The sequence below is a fragment of the Microtus ochrogaster genome, chromosome 7 (genome assembly GCF_000317375.1).
Source record: "Microtus ochrogaster isolate Prairie Vole_2 chromosome 7, MicOch1.0, whole genome shotgun sequence".
Classification (NCBI taxonomy): domain Eukaryota; kingdom Metazoa; phylum Chordata; class Mammalia; order Rodentia; family Cricetidae; genus Microtus; species Microtus ochrogaster.
The window spans coordinates 3,061,633-3,082,339 of record NC_022014.1 but is presented as its reverse complement, the minus strand read 5'-3'; the positions used below and the strand labels follow the sequence as shown (position 1 = coordinate 3,082,339).

General features: G+C 45.5%; 2 protein-coding genes across 4 annotated transcripts in view; both read right to left on the bottom strand.

Annotated features, from left to right (window-relative positions):
• Window positions 1-2,441: 2,441 nt before the first annotated feature.
• Jpt2 (Jupiter microtubule associated homolog 2) lies at window positions 2,442-11,995 on the bottom strand. The gene is made up of 5 exons (XM_005349120.3): window positions 11,912-11,995; window positions 8,998-9,146; window positions 5,838-5,980; window positions 4,081-4,129; window positions 2,442-2,916 (listed from the first exon to the last, which is right to left on the bottom strand). The coding sequence occupies exons 1-5, from the start codon at window positions 11,953-11,955 to the stop codon at window positions 2,732-2,734; spliced, it is 570 nt and encodes a 189-aa protein (XP_005349177.1). The 5' UTR covers window positions 11,956-11,995; the 3' UTR covers window positions 2,442-2,731.
• Window positions 11,996-12,675: 680 nt separating this feature from the next.
• Window positions 12,676-20,707, bottom strand: part of Cramp1 (cramped chromatin regulator homolog 1) — a 66,099-nt gene continuing 58,067 nt past the window's right edge. For all 3 annotated transcript variants that reach the window (XM_005349119.3, XM_013347404.2, XM_026780348.1), the window contains one exon: window positions 12,676-16,084. In XM_005349119.3, the coding sequence (XP_005349176.1) occupies window positions 15,920-16,084 (165 nt within the window). In that variant the 3' untranslated portion in view covers window positions 12,676-15,919. The remainder of the gene's footprint in view (window positions 16,085-20,707) is intronic.

Genomic DNA, 20,707 nt, shown 5'->3' with positions numbered 1-20,707 from the left:
CCATGATCCATAAAATTTACAGGAGGACATGGAGTTTGGGCGACCATATGAAAACAGATGATACACACAAAAGGAAAGACATCCAACCTGTATTTTCTCAACAAAGCTCAATAGTTGGACACTCCACCTTGTCATTGCAAGACTTGTTACTGGGTTATTTCAAAGTCAAGCTGGAGCAGGTTAAGTTTGCACACATCACTTGTCCTAAAGAATACACTTCAACTACAGAAAACTAGATAGTACTACGGCATACTGCCCATTAATTCTGCCCAAATCTTAGAGATTATCTTGGGCATTTCTGGATCAAGACCAAGGAATGGAGGAGTCATCTTTGTAAGCAGAAAACCATGAAAAAGGATCATAGTTTAGGCATTGTTCCCTCTCAAACACACACACACACACATATATATACATACATACACACACACACACACACACACACAATGGAGGAGCATGTTTACACAAATACACACAGGCTTTAAGTATGTGGTTACTAAGTTTAATTCAACCATTATACCCAGTTTGGTCTCATAAAAATAACAAAACGTTCCTATAAAATCGCATTATGATGTAAGGACAGGTTTCTTGCTCTGACATAGTGCTAGAAAAATGTTGGCACCAAATGCATTTAAACAAAGTGTTAAGGCTAATGCAGGTGTGAGAACTGTATTCCACTGGATTTAGCTGGGCAGGGCCTCTTCCTGGGTGGCAGACTGGCCATGCTCTGGGCCCAGTTTCAGAGAATGATAGGGGAGTGGAGTAAGGCAGCTGCTGTGGCTCACTGTCTCAGGTTCCCCTAGTCTCTCAGCCATCCAGGCCAGCAAGTGGTCTTGGAGCTCTGCTCTCGCTGGACCAGCAGCAGGGCCAGCACAGTGATGTCAGATTTTTTTCTTGATAATGCAATTTGGAATTCACAAATCATTTTCTACTTAAGAAAGCAGTTACAAAAGGAGGTTTGTTTCAATCATTGTATCATTTCCTTATAAGTTAAAAATGTTAGAGTCTGGGCTAAATGAAGCAAACATTTATGACATTTTCTTAAATGGAAAAAATACTCTGAATTCCAAATGGCATCCTCATGACTTAACCACAACCCATTTGAGTTATTACAGAATTACATACATGTAATACATGTTTCTTGGCTTCAGGAAACAGGGCAGCTGAAAGGTATAAACTCTTTGGTTGACAAAGCCATGGTCAAAGCCCTCAATGAACCAGGAAGCAGAACCCGGCAGGGGCTCCTGCAGGCACTTGAGCATCTAGGTCAATGAGCGTGACTGCAGAACTGTTGCTTCCCCAAACTCTGACGAGGACATTTCTGGAATCTGCTATAAAGCTCTGTAGCACCACTCAGGAGCCCTTTCACAGACGCCCACCACAAGCGGGAACCAAGGAACTAAGGCTGCAGCCCTTAAAGACGGAACAGGACGGAGATGTGCCTGACATGAAAGACTGGGCAGCAGGCAGCATGGCTGTGGAGCCAGGATCTCTGCTGTCAGATGACAGTCATGACCTTATTGCCAAAATACTCACTATCCAGGCCTGAGGGGTACTGTTCGTGAACAAGGTTAAGAAGTCTGAAGCTTTCTAAAGGTGGCTTAGGTCACTCTTCTGCTTTGGTGTACATAGTGACGTTTTCTAGGTGTTAGAAGCACAGTCCGTGGGTGTTCATAAGCTGCTGATCCTAACAACACCTCTGCAGATGGCTAAAGAAACCCGCCCAACCCAGTATTCTTCAGCAGGTCTTCCTTCCAACTACAGGAACTGACGGGAAAATCAAAAATTCACCCAATACCTGGACATATTTGAGTAGTCTTTAAAGCCCTGCAGAGGTTGAGGCCTTATGTACAGGAAGAACCACAGATAGCAAGAGTCCTCACGGTGAGGAACTAAGGCTAGACTCAAGGCTGATGAGAGAAACAAAAGGAACAACCCATATGCAAACCTGGCATGGCAGGAACCAAACCAACCATAAAGGAAGAGAGGCTGCTACCTAGAGCTGGCCATGGTTTTAGGTGCAGTAAGGAGACTACAATTCAGAGGATCAGGGCATCCAAACTTCCACTCAGGACAAGACTGAGAATAACTGTTTCATTTTCTGTTGACTGCTACCAAAAAGAGCAGCCACATTCTAACACTACAGGGTGACGTACTGAAGGGAACAAAAGGAAAAGGAGACACTAGGGCTCAGAGGTAACCTCAGAGGTGGAAACATTTTGGTGATAAGCATTCCCTGAAAGGAAAGGCTATGTAGACCTCACTCTGTCTTTAAGAGTTTTTGTCTATGTGTTTCTCTTCCATCCCACAGTGAGGGATAGGTAGTTTGGTTTTTTTCCTTTCTTTCTCTTTTCTTTTTTTCCCAGCCAAACCACCATTCTTAGATGCCCAACAGCCAGCAGACTGTTGATACAAGGACGAGACAGACCCTAATAAGCCTTCTGCTAACGGGTGCCATCTCTTTCGCCCTTCCCAGAACCTTACTGTTCCACACAGAACAACTACAGAGGAGGCCTAAGAGCGCCCCCCTTTATCCCCACAGATGTGTATCTTGGCAGTCTGGAAGGCACAGTCCTTCTGTAGCTCCTCCAAAGGCATCAGGCCTATGAGCAGGCAACCCCACACGCATGACAACCCCTCTCCCACCCCGACTCATTTGGGTTAAAGGAAGCACTAACATTTCAATACCCTATCTCTGAGTTTCCGATCTGAGTACAGGCAGAGGAGGAGCCTCTCAATAGAAGGAGATGCTGGATTTGCCTCCTGGTGGGTTCAGGACCTTGTTGTGGGACCGAGGCCGCGGTCCCAGTCTGGGCTCATGACTGTCAACTGTAGGTGTGGGCTCTGGTATCTTGGCATGGTCTGCTTCTTTTGAGCTTCCCTTCTCGCTCTGCTCTCCTCGGGGTGAGTTTGTTGTATCTGTAGAACAAAGCCAATATCTGTCTGTGAGAGGCAGCAACTACACTAACTGAAAGTGTCACAGCACACTGGGTAAGCTCTCAATTCTACTAGCTCCCACTTGGTCTCAAGTTCATGAAGCATTCTGGATCCCTACCCTTCCTGCTGGCACAACGAGCTTCTGGACCAGTGCTCTCTACCTGTCTCTACCTGTGAGTCACGACTCCTTTGGGAGCTGAATGACCCTTTCACAGGGGTCACTTAAGGCTAATAGAAAACACAGATTTTTACAATATGATTCTTTTTTTTTTCTTTTTGGTTTTTCGAGACGGTTTCTCTGTAGCTTTGGAGCCTGTCCTGGAACTAGCTCTGTAGACCAGGCTGGTCTCGAACTCACAGAGATCCGCCTGCCTCTGCCTCCCAAGTGCTGGGATTAAAGGTGTGCGCCACCACCGCCCGGCTTACAATATGATTCTTAACAGTAGTGAAATTACAATTACGAAGTAGCGATGAAAATAACTTGATGGTGGGGCCATCACAACACGAGGAACTGTAGTAAAGTGATATAAAGGTTGCAGCATTAGGAAGGCTGAGAACCACTGCTCCAGAAAAGAAAACCTAAAAGTATTACAGAAGTAACTATGCTCATGACCCCAGCTTTCTTTTTTTAATTTTTAAAGAGTTATTTATATATATAGTGTTTTGCCTGCACACCAGAAGAGGGCACCAGATCTCATTTTAGAAGGCTGTGAGCCACCATGCTAGGAACTGAAGTCAGGTCCTCTGAAAGAGCAGTCAGTGCTCTTAACTTCTGAGCCATCTCTCCAGCCCTGACCCCAGCCTTTTTTAAACACTAAACCCCTTATCTACTGTCTGTCTGTCTTATATATCTATCTATCTAATGTGCATTGGTGTTTTGCCTACATGTATGTTCGTGTGGGGGTGCCAGATCCCCTGAAACTTTGTTATAGATAGCTATGAACTGCAATGTGGGGGTTGAGAATTGAACCTGGGTCCTCTGGAAGAACAGCCACTGACTGAGCCATCTGAGCCATCTCTCCAGCCCCTAGCCGTTCCCCTATGCTTGCTTTGGTCAGCTGTCTTGGAAAGCACAAAGATGCTATCCTTTTGTCTGTCAAATCCACTAGGAACTCTCCCAGCATAACAGGCAGGAAATATACTCACCTTTCAGGTCCGATTTAGAGTCTTCACCTTCACATAGCAAAACATGATCCTACAACAAGACGAGTCATCAGGTTAGTGCTCATTCAGGTAGACAATAAAGATCTGAGGATGACCTTTCTACCCACCTAAGGCTTGAACCTAGGACCTCATGCCTGCTAGAGAAGCATTCTACCACCAGGCCTACATCCTCAAGTTTTTTTTGTTTTTTTTTTTTTTTTTTAACTTTTTGAGATAGGCTCTCATTAAAATCTCCACAGTCTAGGCTTAAACTCACCCTGAAGGTAGGCAGGTATTGATCCTCAGTTCCTGAACAGCTAGGGTTATAGACCTGCACTATAGGGTTTGATTCATTCATTCATTCATTCATTCATTCATTCATTCATTCATTCATTCGTTTGCTTTTTTTGAGACAGGGTTTCTCTCTGTGTAGCCCTGGCTGTCCTGGAACTTGCTCTGTAGACCAGACTGGCCTCAAACTCACAGAGATCCGCCTGCCTCTGCCTCCCGAGTGCTGGGATTAAAGTGTCCCACCATCCATTAGGCTAGGTCTGCTTTATTTTTAACTTTTGAACATGGGCTAGAGAGATGGCACAGTGGTTAAGACCTCTTGCTGTTCTTCCACAAGATCTGAGATCGGTTCCCAGTTAGTGTTGTCTGTAACTACTGCTCCAGGGGAATAAGATGCCTCCGAGGGTACCTATACTCACATGCACACACCCTCTTGCTGCCACACCTACTAATTAAAAATAACACAATTTACAATAAATAAACTTTTTGTAGGCTAGAGTGCTGCTCAGTGGTTAGGTGCGTCTCTAGCATGTTTGATCTCCAACACTGCAAGAGATTTGTGACTGAGTCCCATGGACCCTGCTGAACTGCAACAGTGATGTTAGCTCACTGTCACCCTTGACTCCACAAGGGGATCTGATGCCCTCTGATCTCATTAGATACCAGGTGCACACATGGCATACAAACGGGCACATAGGCAAAATACTCGAACACACAAAATCTAAAAATCTAAGAAAATTTTAAATAAAAAATAGTAACTAAAACAAAGATATTGCTAACAATTATAATAATAATATAGTTCTGGGTTTCATTACCAATAAGCTCTGGGACACAGGGAAGCTAAGACTGGCCTTGGCCAAGCCTCTAGAGGACCCAGGTCAGGGTGTTCAGAGATCTAATCAGTACATCCAAATGTCAAGTCCAAAGTCACATTGCTCTGGTAGTGTTTTCCCAGCAGCTCCTGAGTTGGAGTACAGGCAAGAGTTCATGTTATCAAGGGAGCCTTCACTGGCTCAGAAGCCTGCAACCCTGTTTGCCAAGGACCATAAACCCTCAAAGATAATACAAGGTCAAGCTACAGAGAGAGTTCACGGGTAAAACATTTGTCTAGAGTGTATGCAGCCCCAGGTTTAATCTCTAGTACTATAGAAAGAACAAACCCAACATCTTTCCTTTCAAAAAAATCAATGAGAGTCAAACCCTCATGCAATGTGCTCAGTCACCAGACCTTGTATATACAAAATCTGGTAGCATAGACAAGTGCTTGGCAGCTGCTGTGCAGAGAGATGAACATGACTACTTCTCCCAGTGTTAGGAGGTTGAGACATCTGGGTGACTCCAAACCTAATGATGAATGGCCATGCTGGGAAACCAACACAGCCTGACTTTTCCTAACGATGGCACTTTTAGAAAAGTTAAGTTGGCACAACTTTTTCCTCTTCTGTCTGCTATTTGAATGTTGTCCATACCTTCGGCTTGTTTGGGTGCGCCAGGGGTGCAGTGGCAGTGACTGGGGACCCAAATATGTCACTAGTCTTCCCGCCAGGTGGGTTCAGTCGCTGTCGAGTCTGCACAGGAGTAGATGCATCAAAGATACCACTTCCTTTGCCTCCTGCAGAAACAATCACAGAGCAGTAAACTTCAGAACACCATCTGACCCTACCCAACTGCGTTTACCTCGAGAGACAGCCTATCAGTAGACTTAATGCCTTCCTGTGTTCCAGGGCAACAGGGGAGGAATAATTACTTTAAGTACCTGAAGGCTTACATCCCAACTAATCCTTAACCTGGTCTGCTGCAGGCTCTGCAAGCACAGCTAAGCCGCCTTTGGGCTGGACTCCAAGAGGAGGAAGGAATAAAACAACACCTCTCCCCAGAGTTCCCTTTTCCAGTGGGAAGTCTCCTCTGTTAATCAGCAAGAGTTCTTAGCAGATTAAAAGCAATAACTGAATGCTTAATTCACTGCTATTCATGGTGAACCTACAATCTGGAAAATAAGGTTAGTCATTGACCTCCTGGCCAGAGCTTGTAGGGACGACGACTAGATGTCAACAAGTCGGGAGATGTGCTCCTGGCTGCCCCTTGAGTTTCCAAGGCTATGATAGAAACAGTGCATCACAAAAGGATCTCATGGCCTGAGGCCTGGACATTATACAAGAATGCCTACGTTAGGCAGAAAGGTACAAAACACCAACTGATGTCTTCACTCAGTATATCTTGAGCACCCCCTTCCCCACAGCATTACGCCAGATAGAGGCAGACAAATCATGGCTTTCGTACACCAGCAGGAGCTATAATCTCTAATAGAAGAAGCACCCCAATGACTACCCATGTTGCTCTAAGATACCTTGCCGTTCTAGGCCTCCAATCCCTTAATTTAACAATAAGGACAACAAATGGGTTGTATGAGGATTCTGTAAGTTGCTGTAGTTCCTTTTTTTCCTTTTTTTTTTTTTTTGGTTTTTCGAGACAGGGTTTCTCTGTGGTTTTGGAGCCTGTCCTGGAACTAGCTCTTGTAGACCAGGCTGGTCTCGAACTCACAGAGATCCGCCTGCCTCTGCCTCCCAAGTGCTGGGATTAAAGGCGTGTGCCACCACCGCCCGGCTGTAGTTCCTTAGATAAATGCTCGAGACAACATCTATAGTGCGAATTATCAATACATGCCAACTATGCTTCCCATATGATTTGGAGCACTGTCTTCCAGGCACAACATCCATTGCCATAATCAGAGAAGCTGTGACTACCTGCGTGAGACTTGTGGACTACTGCCCTCAGAGGTGATGGGTCGCTACACCCTCACCTGGAATTCTAGCCACTCCCTCCCCACTGTATCTAGCTGTATGACCCAGATACACATGGCCCCAGGAAATGTTAGAACGTACAGACCTCAGGAGAGGATTAAACCTAGGTGTCTTTTAGGAGGCCACCATCCATGCTGAAAAAGGCCTTTTCAGTGCTGCAGCTGTTTTGGAGCTATGCCCCTACGTAGCCCTTCCTGACGCCCCATAAACACCCCAGTGAACTCAGTGGCTGGCCGGCTGGACTTGCATGGACTGTTTATTTGGTCTGTTAGATGGGCTGTCTAAGGTGAACACAAGTCTGTTTACATCTCCCCAGGAAAAGCCAAACAACATCATAAACTAAAAAAGCATTCCACGGACATTTGTGGGGGTGGGGGTGGGTTTCAAGACAGGGTTCCTCTGTGTAGTCCTGCTATCCTGGAACTCCTCTGTGGATTAGGCTGGCCTTGAACTCAGAGATCCGCCTAGGTCAAAACTCAAAAAAGAACTTGTTAGATTTCTTCTGGTTCCGTTTGCTCTCAGATAACTGCTTGGTGTAGAGGGGACCTGAGAGTGGAGTGGTCACTTTCTTTATCCATATTCAAACGAACGAGACTTCCCCCTCTTTTTACATTAAAGTTGTGTCCTATAAAGATTATTTTGAATCTTTATTTACATAAAAATATGTCCCTGGAGCCAGGTGGTGGTGCATTACCTTTAATCCCAGCACTGGGGGGAGGGGGGGCGGCGCAGAGGCAGGTGGATTTCTTTGAGTGCAAGGCCAGCGAGCGAGTTCCAGGACAGCTAGGGCTATTACACAGAGAAACCCTGTCTAGAAAAACCAAAAACCAAACAGAGTGGAGACTGAAAGAGGGCTGTCTTTTTAAGGGAGAGATGGCACACTTAGGGGTAGATATATAAGGGCTGCATCTTTCTAAAACGGCAGAATGAACCTCACCCACACACCTCCTGAGGACCAGTCCCGTGCTGAGCACTCTTGCCTGGAGAAGGCAACACAATGTGAGTAAAGGGCTCCGTAGCAGAGCTGTCAGGGAGTCCCTGCCGAGTTATTCATTAACTGTGTCACCTCTACCTTCTGAGCTGTAAGATGGAAATAAACGATACATGTGGTGATGAGGGAAATCAAACTAGGCGACTCATTCCTGGTGCTGTCCATAGAGGCTCACTTTATTTGCTATGAAAATTTGGCTTGGTCAAACTCGAAGAACATAACTCAGAAGACTAAGAATTCAAGGTGAAACGTTGAAAACCAAATAAGCCAGGCAGTGGTGGTGCACACCTTTAATCCCAGCACTTGGGAGGCCGAGGCAGGTGGATCTCTGTTTGAGGCCAGCCTGGTCTACAAGAGCTAGTTCCAGGACAGCAAGGACTGTTACACAGAGAAGTCTCAGACACAGGAGACAACAGAAAGGTTTTGAGTTCACAATCTGGACTACACAGACAGACTTTGTCTTCAAATAACAACAAAAAGCAATCAAGTAAAAACCCAGAACAAGCTGGGCATGATAGGGCACGTCTCTAGTCTAAGTTCAAGGCCAGCCTGGTCTACAGAGTGAGACCCTGTCTTAAAAAACAAAACAAAACGATGCTTTATGTCATCTTGACACAAGCTGTAGTCTTCAGGAGGGGGGAACTTCAATTAAGAAAATGCTTCCTAAGAGTGAGCTGTAGGCAAGCCATCAGGCATTCTGTGAGCCAAATAAACTCTTTCCTCCCCAACTTGCTTTGGTCCTGCTGTTTCACCACAGCAACAGAAGCCCTAAGACAATATTTTAGAAGAGCAGAAGAAAACGAAGGCCAAGGGCTCTAAGAAGTACAAAGACCACACCTGGAGGATTTGTCCGCTTCGGTATGTTTTTAGGTTCTTCAGTTGGTCCAAAAATATTAGATGCCATCCTATTAGGTTTGCTTGAAGGAATACCTTCTTCTGGACTTCCAAAAAGATTGCTCGATTCTCCTCCTGGGGGCTTCATGGATCTAAGAACAGAGAGAACACAAGTGAATGACAGATAACCCACAGGCTCCCAGGCCTCACTAGGATTGGTGTCGATGGCTGCTTTCCTATGGAAATGATGTGAACAGAAGCGGGCTCATCACAAGGTCTGACAGTATGATGGCACTCGGGAGAGATGAAGGCAGGATTTAGAGTTCAGGCTGGGTTACACAGAAAGACACATACACAGGGGTAGAGTAAGAACCACACACGGAACTTTACATTTTTTAAGAGTCATATTATATAAAAATGAAGATCAGAAATTAGCTTTTTTGCCGGGTGGTGGTGGCGCACGCCTTTAATCCCAGCACTCGGGAGGCAGAGGCAGGCGGACCTCTGTGAGTTCGAGACCAGCCTGGTCTACAGAGCTAGTTCCAGGACAGGCTCCAAAGCCGCAGAGAAACCCTGTCTTGAAAAACCAAAAAAAAAAAAAAAAAAAAAAAACGATACCTTGAAATTTGCAGGCAAATGGATGAGCTAGAAAACATCACATTGAGTGAGGTAACCCAGAAAGACAATTATCACATGTTTAAGTGACTTTTAAACATAAAGCAAAGAAAACCAGACTACAAATCACAATCCCAGAGAACCTAGACAACAATGAGGACCCTAAGAAAGACTTACATAGATCTAATTCACATAGGAAGTAGAAAAAGACAAGATCTCCTGAGTAAATTAGAAGCATTGGGAGAGGGTTGAAGGGGAGGAGAGAGGAAGGGAGGGGAGCAGAGAAAAATATATAGCGCAATTAAAAAAAAAAAACCAAAGATTTAGATCATGCATGTTGCTGGGTAAGTTAGACTGCCTGCCATCAGTGCCCATTGACACAAACCAGTTTTGACCATCCCAGGCTTTTCGGTCCCACGAGCTGGGATAGCAGGCATGAATATTCCAAGCTTTATTTTATTCATATTTGTGTATTTGAAGACAGTTGTTTTCCAAGCCACTAATGTCCTGTCGGGTGTTTGTCTTCAGCTCTACACTCTCACCTTCCCAGTCTCTCTGTGGTTATTCCGCACCCACTTCCAGACGCAAAACACGTGGTGATCAAGGGTATGGCCTGGACCTCTAGAGCTAACAGTATAGCCAGGTCTGCGTCAATGGCTTGTGTTCCATGTGCATGATGCAACAGAAGCACCGTGTTCCTGGAACCTCAAAGCCAACTTGGGAGGAGACAAGCTGAGTCCACGGCGGGAATGCAGGAGACAAAGGCAGTTATTGAAATTAATGCTAATATGGGTATAGAAATTAAGGATTTAGTATCGCTTTGTTTACTTGTCGGGATTTTAATCTGACAACAAGCAAGGTAAAGTGGTGCTATACGAAGTTTTGACAAAGATAATGGGCCAGTTGGGCTGCAGCAGTGTCCACCTCCATCCCCAAGACAATGGGGCAAGCACAAGTTGCACAGCCTACAACAGCAATGCAAGTCTTAAGGCTGCCCCAGCAGGGTCTCACAAATGGGACTGAGAGTTCAATAGGCCTTTCAATAAATAGGGCTCAGAACAATGGCACAGTGTGGCCTTCTGGAAGCTCCTAGCAGCCATTATCACAGTAACACCAATGGAATGGAAGGGGCTAGCAAGAGATTAGCCAGCTCAGATTTTAGGGCCAAATTCACAATGTGGGGGTACATTCCAATTACTTTTTCCTTTTTTTCAGCATAAATATTCAAATTATACAAGAGAATAAAAGATATAGACTAAGATGAAAAGCCACACACTTCAAGTGGACTATGGCACGAGAAAACGCCTCAGCAGTATCAATGACTCCGAACCATCCCGCAACGCTGAACTTCAGAAAAACTTTTAGAAACTGGTCAGGTGTTGGATAATGCCACGAGAAACAAATGTGGGCAAATTCTTCACCATTATCCATTTAATGGATGAGTGACGGCAATAGCATAATGCTTTTACAGCTCAAAAATCCCCAGCACAAGAAAATCCTTCAGCAAAGAGACAAAAGACAGGGTTAGAAGAGAGGAAAAACTGAAATGGAGACCTTACAGTAGCTTCAGGCAAAAATCAAAGACTTTGAGGCAATGAGTCTGACTAGGCGCTAGCTTCCTCCCAACCGGGGTCAAATGCCACCCAAAGCACTGTTTCTACTGAACATGGCCCAGACTGAGACTTCATCAACCAAGTTCGGCAGTTTCCTTCTCTTGGCCCTCACTCCAATATCAAATGGGGAATTCCTCCTTTTTCTAAAATCCTCTCCGTGGACGCCTACTTCACCACTAACTTCCGGAGCTCGGGAAGTCATGAACACCAGTTTCATTTTGTCACTCAAAGCAGATCAGACAGAAGGAAAGTCCAGATGGAACTACGTTGGGAAGGTCCCCGGCCAGGGAGGACCAGGACGTGCACCCGATGGACACCTGGTCGTGGGTTGGGTCAGAGATTGCTGCCGCCACTCAGCTCCATTCAAGGGTCGTCGTAACCAACCAAAGCAAGCTGGTGGACGCGGGAAAGACTCAGGAGCCGGCAAACGGAGCTCGGCAGCGCCCGACTAGCGTCTCGCATAGGCAAGCGCTTCAGGAGAGCCACGTGTCTTCGTCCCGCCGCCTGGTCTCCACTCCACTCGCTCGACCCCCAGCCTTCCTGCGAGGCCCGGCTTCAGGCAACCAGGGAGAGCTCGCTCAGCACCCTCAGGGGAGCCACGAGCCACACCCACCGCATCTGCAGGGTCTCCCGCCCGCCACGTGGCTGCAGTTCCGCGCCCACCCGGACCCCAGCACCGGCCTGCGCACCTGGAGCTAGACTCGCCCGGCTGGCCGTCCGCGCCCTGGAACATGTCGGCCGCCGCCCCGCGTCTCTCTAGCCGCCGCGCGGCGGCTCCCGCTTGGTCCCGCGCAGGTACCCTGACCCGCCCAAGCCCGTTGGACGCCTCCCGCGCCAGTCACACTTCTGCAGCCTATCGCAGAGTCATACTGAGCCTCTCCCCCTGCTCCAATGAGAGGCAGGCATGGAGAGTACCGCATCGCGCTTACAGCCGATTGGCCCCAGCATCCGCCTGTCACGGCTTTAGGCGTAGGCATTGGACCACAGCTCGTCCCACCCTCCGACACTAGCGAGTCTAAGAGTAGGAATCTGTATTTCCATGCGGACATATTCCCACCCCTCTCCCCATCGCTTGCTAGCAAGTTTCTGGGTGGTGGCTGGCTTCTTTGGGGTTGCCACGCCTTCAGGAGGAAGCAAGGGTTCAAAGGTAGCGCAGACCATGCCCAAAAGAGAAGCAGCGGGCTGTGCAAAGACCTCCACCTCTCTGTTTTCAGCGGTCACTCAACCTTCGTTCCCTGAGGTTCTCCTGTCAACCCCTAGGATTTGCCTAACTCTCCTGCTATGTCCATCCGTGCTGGTTGGTTTCAGGGCTCATCTCACTAATGTAGCGCCTTCGCCAGAACATCAAGCATACTGGCTTTAAAAGTAGGAACAAAAGACAGTCATTAGATCAAGTATTAGTATGTATTTATGCACAATAAAAACATTTACAAGCTGAACTGGAAATTTTAGCTGAAGTTTAACAGTTTTTGTTTATTATATTAAATAACCAAAACACCTTTTATTCCCAAAAATTGGTAAAGAATAAATAATGTAATTTACAATATGGTACAAAAAATAATCAGAAGGACAGGCATTCTGCTTTATACATACACTGTATATTTATAGTTTATAAAACAAATTCACATCTCAAGCCGGAAACCTCAGATGATATGGCTTAACGATTATCAAAGCAAACAGCACTGAGTCCTGCCTGCAGGCTGCAGCCCTCCTGCCTGCGATCTTACTAACTAGTAAGGGTTGGCTGGTACAGTGCTTCCAAAACTGGACTGACCTCATCAGGCGATCCTCTTGGAACGGTATACTGTGGGTTTTTTTTTTTCCCCAAATTAAATTTTCCTCTTTTTTTTTTCTTTTAAATTAGAGACAAAGTATGATATTTCCTCATGAATGCGTCTAGCAGATGTTTTTAAAAGTACGTAAAACAATTTCCCTCTAAGCTTGTTATGACCATTTCTAATAATGTGGTCTGGTTAAAAATGCAATTTAACTGTATGAGACATCCCCTAGCAGTGAGGCCACAAGGAATGAAAAAAGAACAAGGTGGGAAAAAAGGTTGACCAACATATGAAATGTCCCCAAAGTCATACTCCCTGAGCAAGTACTATGCCTCTACAGGATATATGAACTTCAACTTGCCTGAGCATCTTTTCTAGGGAATAATCCACACCAAGCACCAGAGATACTGGATCTCAATCTTTTTGAAAAGACAAATCAACAAAAAGTCTAAGACATTAGTATTAACAGAAAAATTTCTTGGCCTGGTGGTGGTAGCACACACCTTTATCCAGCTGGATATGTCCTTATGCAGCACATAGGAGGCAGAGGCTGGCGGATCTCCTTGAGTTCGAGAACAGTCAGGATTACACAGAGAACCTGGGGATAGGGGTGATCTCATGTATATCACACTAAGTTCCAATGCACAAAGGAAGCCCTAGGTGAACAGGAGCCATCAAAACTGATGGAAAGGCAGAGAAAGATGCAGAAAGGAGGCTTTCTTGCTGTCTTTACAAATTTCTAACCTTTAGCAGTTTCCAGATTTATGTATGGATATTTGATTAAGTTGTGAGAAGTTATACCCACTGATTCTCAGTTACAAATGCCACTCTTTGTCCTTTAATATGGTGATGATGAGCAAACATGCCTGTTCTTCTGGAATCCTATCAGGTTCCCTGCAGTAAAGAATCAGCTCATTCCACCCCTGCTTGCTGCTAGAAGACAAGGGTTGTAGCCTCTGCTGTTCAAAGCAGTCTCAGCTCCTTTTAGAGATCACAGAGTTGCATGTGCTTCAAGGCATGCATTGCCTGATGGGAATCAGCTCAGGAACCCAACTGCCTAGTGCTATAAGCTCAGTTAACAGGATGCCAAGAGCACCCATTCTTAACGTGGGAAAGTCTGCTTGAAATAGTGGAAGAGCAATTAGCAATGATCTAAGCTGAGTCTAGTATCCTAATTATGCCACAGTCCCAAGATCTAAAACCTGCAGTTCAGTAAAGGCATGCTGAAAGCACACAGCTGGGTAAAGATACACTACACCAGTCTTTCCTAACAGCACCACTCACTGCTCTTCTCATCTTCTAAGGGTTTTAGACTTACCAGACCTAGGGGATACATGTCAGGATCTGGGGCAGATCCTTTACAGGTACCAGTGAAAGGAGGAGGCTAGGAAGGAGAGAACAGGTAGAGAGCAGAGGTGGCAGTTTCAGGAGTCAGGACTGTCAAGCCGAGTGTGGTGGTGCGCGCTTTTAATCCCAGCATTTGGGAGGCAGATCTCCGAGTTCCAGGCCAGCCTGATCTACAGAAAAACCCTGCCAAAAGTGAAGAAAAGAAAAGAGAAGAAAAGGACCTGTCAGTCCTGGCTGCTGTGTGGAGAGGGATTGGTGAGAGGGTACTGCACGCGTCACCTGTTCACCCTGAACACACTGGGGCCAGGAGAGTGACTGTGCTGCAAAGATCTAAGAGGGCAAAACTCTTGTTGGTGCCATTCTAAGCAGGATGGCCTCAATCATGATTGCTGACCATAGTTGGGGTCCAGGAAAGAGCTGTTAAAACACCACCAAGTGGTGAGCTCTTAACATACTCTGGAACCCTGCTTGAGTTCCAGAATAGGAAGAGGCAGCCTGGGGTAAAGATACCCTTCAGACACTAGCAATAATACATAAAAATATTAGAGCACACACAAAAGCTTTATAGACACAGCAGTGTATTGTGTGTGGGGGGCAGGCAAGTAGAATGGTATCTTAGTTCACCTAGAAAGAACTGGAGTTTAAGCATCAAGCACAGGAAGAGAGCAAAGCCACCTACATAGAGGACTCTTAATATTCCTTGTTCATGTCTACTTCTTTTGTTTTTCGAGACAGGGTTTGTCTGTGTTAACAGCCCTAGTAGTCCTGGAACTAGCTCTATAGACCAGGCTGACCTTGAACTCACAGAGATCTGTCTGCCTTAGCCTCCCCTGTGCTGGAATTAAAGGTATGCATCACCGCAGTCTGGCCATGTCTCCTATTCTGAAACCACAAGAAAACCATTTCCAACCAGCTTTGTAGGACTGTATAAAACATCCATACAACCTACAAGACATACTTTTCCCCCTTTTATGTCAGGAAGAACCAAACCTCTGATAGCTACTGACTCTGGGACCCTTCTCTGCTTCATCGTCAAGGCATCCAGAAAGTGTATTAGCTTGTAGATACCACCAAGAAAGAGCCTGATCCATACTCACTATCCCTTGTAACATCACTACATACACAACAGCCAAGTGGGGAAAGGATATCAGAAAGAAAGCAGCAGTGGCTGTGGTCTTCCTGAACACAGGATAATAGCTCCCAAGACAAAAGGAACACCAGGCACGTCTCTTGCAAGAAGGAGACCCTCTAGAAGGCTTCACATGCAGATACACAGGTGGGATTGCCACACAGCCTGCAGGATTGAGGAGGGGCTGATACTCAAAGAATTTCTGATGTCTACCCTTCTCAGAGCTTGTCCTGGTCTCTGTGCACAGTACTGTCCCTGCTTGCTGGGACAGGCCATGCTCAGTTGCTCCTTTGGGCTGCACATCGTATGCTGTTGGAGGTGCTCTGGTTCATGGTCTTTCGGGGGTTCTGGGCTTCACTCTCCCTTACTGTGAAGAAAGTTTCATGGGCCAACCCCACAGACTTCCCTTGTGGATTCCAGGATGCCCATGTCACAAGGCACCGTCACTGAGAGAGGTCACCGACAGGATTACCACCTCCTCCACCATCAAAAAGAACCTCTCGCCGGCCAGGTTCATTAATGGACAGTTCTTGTGCCAGGTCATTAAATCGAGATATGTAGTCAATGCTGTTCTCATTCATCATACACACCAGCTGGGAATCTACCACCTGTAGGACAGAAGGGACAAGAAGACCAGATTAGCTGGACGATGGCTCCAAGAGCAGAATGTCAACAGAAGGAGCCTATTACTCTACAAGTACCTTCAGAAACCTTGGTGGTCTAGGCACATGGACTTTCTTGAAGTGCATACTCTGCACAACATCCTAGAAAGTCCCTGGGAACATGAAACACCTAGATGCTGAGATTATAGCAGCCACGCCCCAACACTCACGAAGAAGACAGTCCACAGAAGGTCAACAGTGACAAGAGAAGGCGGAGATCAAGACAAGCAGAGAGAGGGGCTCAGAGACAACGAAATGAGGCTCTCCAGAGCACCAGGATCGCATGTGGGGATGGGTACACGAACATGCGTGAGGAGGCACAGAGTGCAGCTACTCAAAAAAACACTAGAAAAACGGTATGCTCAGCATAATAGCAAGTAGAGAGAGAAATACTGGGAGGGTCCTGGGTATGTAAAGACATTATCCTGTGGAGATGACACTTTATTGTCTCACCATTATAGTGAAGTCTAGTGAGAACAGGGACTTCTGTCCACATAGCTACTGTAGTAACACTTGGTAAGACTTGCATGAATTTTTCTCAGTGAACTAACTACATGATATGAATAAATACAGCAAGAACTAAATTTTAAAATTCTTTTTTTTTTTTTTTTTTTTTTTTTAAAAAGACAGTTCCTCTGTAGCTTTGGAGCCTGTCCTGGAACTTTCTCTGTAGGCCAGACTGGCCTCAAACTCAAAGAGATCCACCTGTCTCTGCCTCTCAAGTGCTGGGATTAAAGGCATGTGCCACTATCCAGCAAATTTTAAAATTCTTACTGGAAATGTTGAACAAATCGAAATTTGTTCTAAAGAAAGGAGGGCTGGAAAGATGATGTATAGTGTGTAACAGTATTTGCTGCCAAATCTGATAATCTAAGCTTGATTCCTGGAACCACAGTGTAGAAGAAGAAAACATTCTTATGAGTTCTCTTTTGACTGCTATGCATGTGCACATGCACACGCGCGCACACACACACATGTTTAAAAAAAAGTAGAGCAAAGACAGGAAGTGATGTACATCCCACATTTTTTGAGGCTAAAGCAGGCAGAAGTTTTGTGAGTTAAAGACCAGTCCAAAGTATACAGCAAGACCATGTCCCAAACAGACTTCCTCCACTTATGTATTCCTACCCTGCGTCCATGGTATCAACCTGTGACCAAAACAGCTTCTGTTCTCCCCATAAAATTGACCCATTATTCTCACTAAGATTCCATTATCAGACCACTGCATTCATAAATGATTGCTATCACACTTCCAGATGTTGAAAGCCTTTTCCAAAGGCAGAGGTCATTAAAGTACAGAGTTCTTGGGAAGACCCTGGGCAGAACATACTGGATTTTTCTGCAGGTGAATGTGTCCTTTACTTGCTACTGACACAGTATTCTGTGTTGCTCATTGTCTGGAATACTGCATCACCAGGAAAAATGCAAATACTGACTTGGGAGTCTGGCTGGCTTGAAACTCAGCATTCTTGACCTCCAGGTAGTGCCCATGTCATAAATATCAGGGACTTATAGTGTCCATACTAACTGGAAAGGAAAGAACAGTCTTTTTTTGTGTAAAACATTTATGTACAAGGAGCCCTATGAGTAAAGAATCCATAGTGAAAGGACTTGAGAAATGCCAAATATTGTAAAAGACAGGGTTCCAGAGATAGTTAGTATAGTGCATTCCATGAAAGTATGAAGATTTGAGTTTGAAAGCATGAAGACTTGAGTCTCGGGTACTCATATAAAGCTAGGAGATCAGAGACAGGTAGCTCCTGGAGCTCACTGGCCACAATCAATGAGCTCCAGGTCCAGTTTCCTGCAGTAAATAAGGTAGAAGGCTAGTGCTATACTGAGTGGATAAAGGTGCTTGCTGCTAATGCAAATAACCTGTGTTCAACCCCTGGGGCCTACAGAGTAGGAGAAAAACCAATTCTTATAAGCTGTGCTCAGATTTAACCCCTCACTACCTCCACACTTTCACGACATAAGGACAGAGTAGATAACTAAATAAAATTTAAAAAGTAAGATGGAGAGAAATTAAGGTAGGAAGATTTGTGGACTCCTGGCTTCCACACATATGTGTACACATAAACACACTCATCCCTACACAAAGCTATGTGAGGAAGATTCATAGTATTGCTGCACTACTGTAACAATTCATGTATTTGTCTGCATGCAGACTCTTGTGTGCATCACTCTCACCTATTCCTGTGAGGCAGGATTGCTCCTTGATCTTGGGGTTGGTTTTTCAAGACAGGATTTCCTTTGTTTATTCTGTTTATTAAATTGATTTTATTGAGCTATATATTTTTCTCCGCTCCCCTTCCTATCTTCCCATCCCCTTCTACCCTCTTCCGTGACCCCTACACTCCCAATTTACTAAGGAAATCTTGTCTTTTGCACCTTCCTATGCAGACTCTTATATATCTCTTAGGGTGCTATTTGTTGTCTAGGTTCTCTGGGGTTGTGGACTATAGACTGGTTTTTCTTTGTTTTATGTCTAAAAGCCACTCACTATAGCCTTCGCTGTCCTGGAACTTGCTCTGTAGACCAGACTGGCCTCAAACTCATAAAGACCCGTCTGCCTCTTCCTTCCTGAGTGCTGGGATTAAAGGCACACACCCCCACCACCTTTAAATTTTTAGGCTAGGTTAGAAATCAGCAAGTCCCAGATGATCCTCCTGTTTGCGCCTTCCCACACTTAAAGCTGGGTTACAGGCAAAGGTTGGGCGGCCAGGTTGTTACATGAGTGTTGGCAACCAAACTCCTGTTCTTATGAGTGCAAAGTTAAGTTTCTTAATCACCAAGGCATCTCTCCAATCCCTCTATTCTTATACTGTTCTGAAATTGTCAACCATATCATGGTTCAGAAGTCAAAGAATTCCATGACTCCATCATCTCAAAATTCACATTGGAAAAATGAGAAACTAATGTATTTTTGTGAAAAAGTTGGGCTTAAAAAAATTTACTTATGGGGGTTGGAGAGATGGCTCAGCGGATAAGAGCACTGATTGTTCTTCCAGAGGTCCTGAGTTCGGTTCCCAGCAACCACATGGTGGTGCACAGCCACCTGTGATGAGATCTGGCGCCAACTTCTGGCCTGCGGGAATGCGTACAGGCAGAACATTGGATACACAATAAATAAAGAAATCTTAAAAAAATTATTAAAAAAAAAATTTGATGGAGGAAGGTCATTGGTTAAATAAAGAAACTGCCTTGGCCCTGATAGGTTAAAATTTAGATAGGCGGAGTAAACAGAACAGAATGCTGGGAGGAAGAGGAAGTGAGCTCAGAAATCATGCAGCTCCTTTCAGAGGCACACGATGAAGCAAGCCGCCAGGTCAGACATGCTGAATCTTTCCCGGTAAGACACAGTTTATTAGAGATGGGTTGATGGGGATATCAGAATTAGCCAGTAAGGGCTAGAGCTAATGGGCCAAGCAGTGTTTAAATGAATACAGTTTGTGTGTCGTTATTTCGGGGCATAAGCTAGCCAGGCAGCCGGGAGCTGGGGCGGCAGGGAAGCGGCCCGCAGCTCCCTCAACAAAAATTTACTTATGAACCCAGTCCTCCCAGTCTTTTTTTATTTTTATGTTATGTTCACTGGTGTTTTGCTTGCTGTATTGTATGTATGTCTGTATGTCAGAAGTCTTGGAACTGGAGTTACAGATAGGTTTGAGTTACCAGGTACTGAAACCCAGGTCCTGTGGAGAGCAGCCAGTGCTCTTAACCACTGAGCCATCTCTCTTGCCCCGCCCCAAAAGTTGTATATTTATAGTTATTATTGTTTGTTTGTTTTTTCCCCCTGAGACAGGGTGTCATTCTTTAGCCTTGGCTGATTTCTAACCCACAGCTATCCTCCTTCCTAAGTCTCCCAATTGCTGTGACTACAGGATTATGCTAGCATTCATCATGGAAACAGCGATTCTGAATATTGTTTTGATCTGAACTTTTCTTCAAGCGTGTGGCTATAAAACTCTTCTGGAGCCGGTTGGAGCTGGCGCATGCCTTTAATCCCAGCACTCAGGAAGCAGAGGCAGGAGAATCTCTGTGAGTTCAAGGCCAATCTGGTATACAAGAGGTAGTTCCAGGACAGGCTCCAAAGCTACAGAGAAACCCTGTCTCAAAAAGAAAAGAAAAGACCCCCAACAAAACAAACACAAAAACAAAAAACCCTCTTCTGGAATAAATAGCAAGACCTTGATATCCTGGGAACCAGCTTGGGAAATGCTGGTTGAGTATCTTTCTCAAATGGTGTGTACTTTAATCAAGTCTCTCATGATGCTTGCAGCTCTGTAGCTAGCGCCACAGCTGTGTTCTCCCTCCTCCCTCCAGGGCTGGCTCTGTAGTCCTAACTAGCTGGGCGCGTGCGCACGCACACGCGCACACACGCACACACGCACACACACAAAATGTGAGGAACAGACAGCTGATGTGGGAGTGTCATATATCAATCTGTTGATTTCATTGGTTAAGGAATAAAGAAACTGCCTAGGCCCCTTGATAGGCCAACCCTTAGGTGGGTGGAGTAAACAGAACAGAAGGCTGGGAGAAAGAAGCTGAGTCAGTGAGTCACCATGG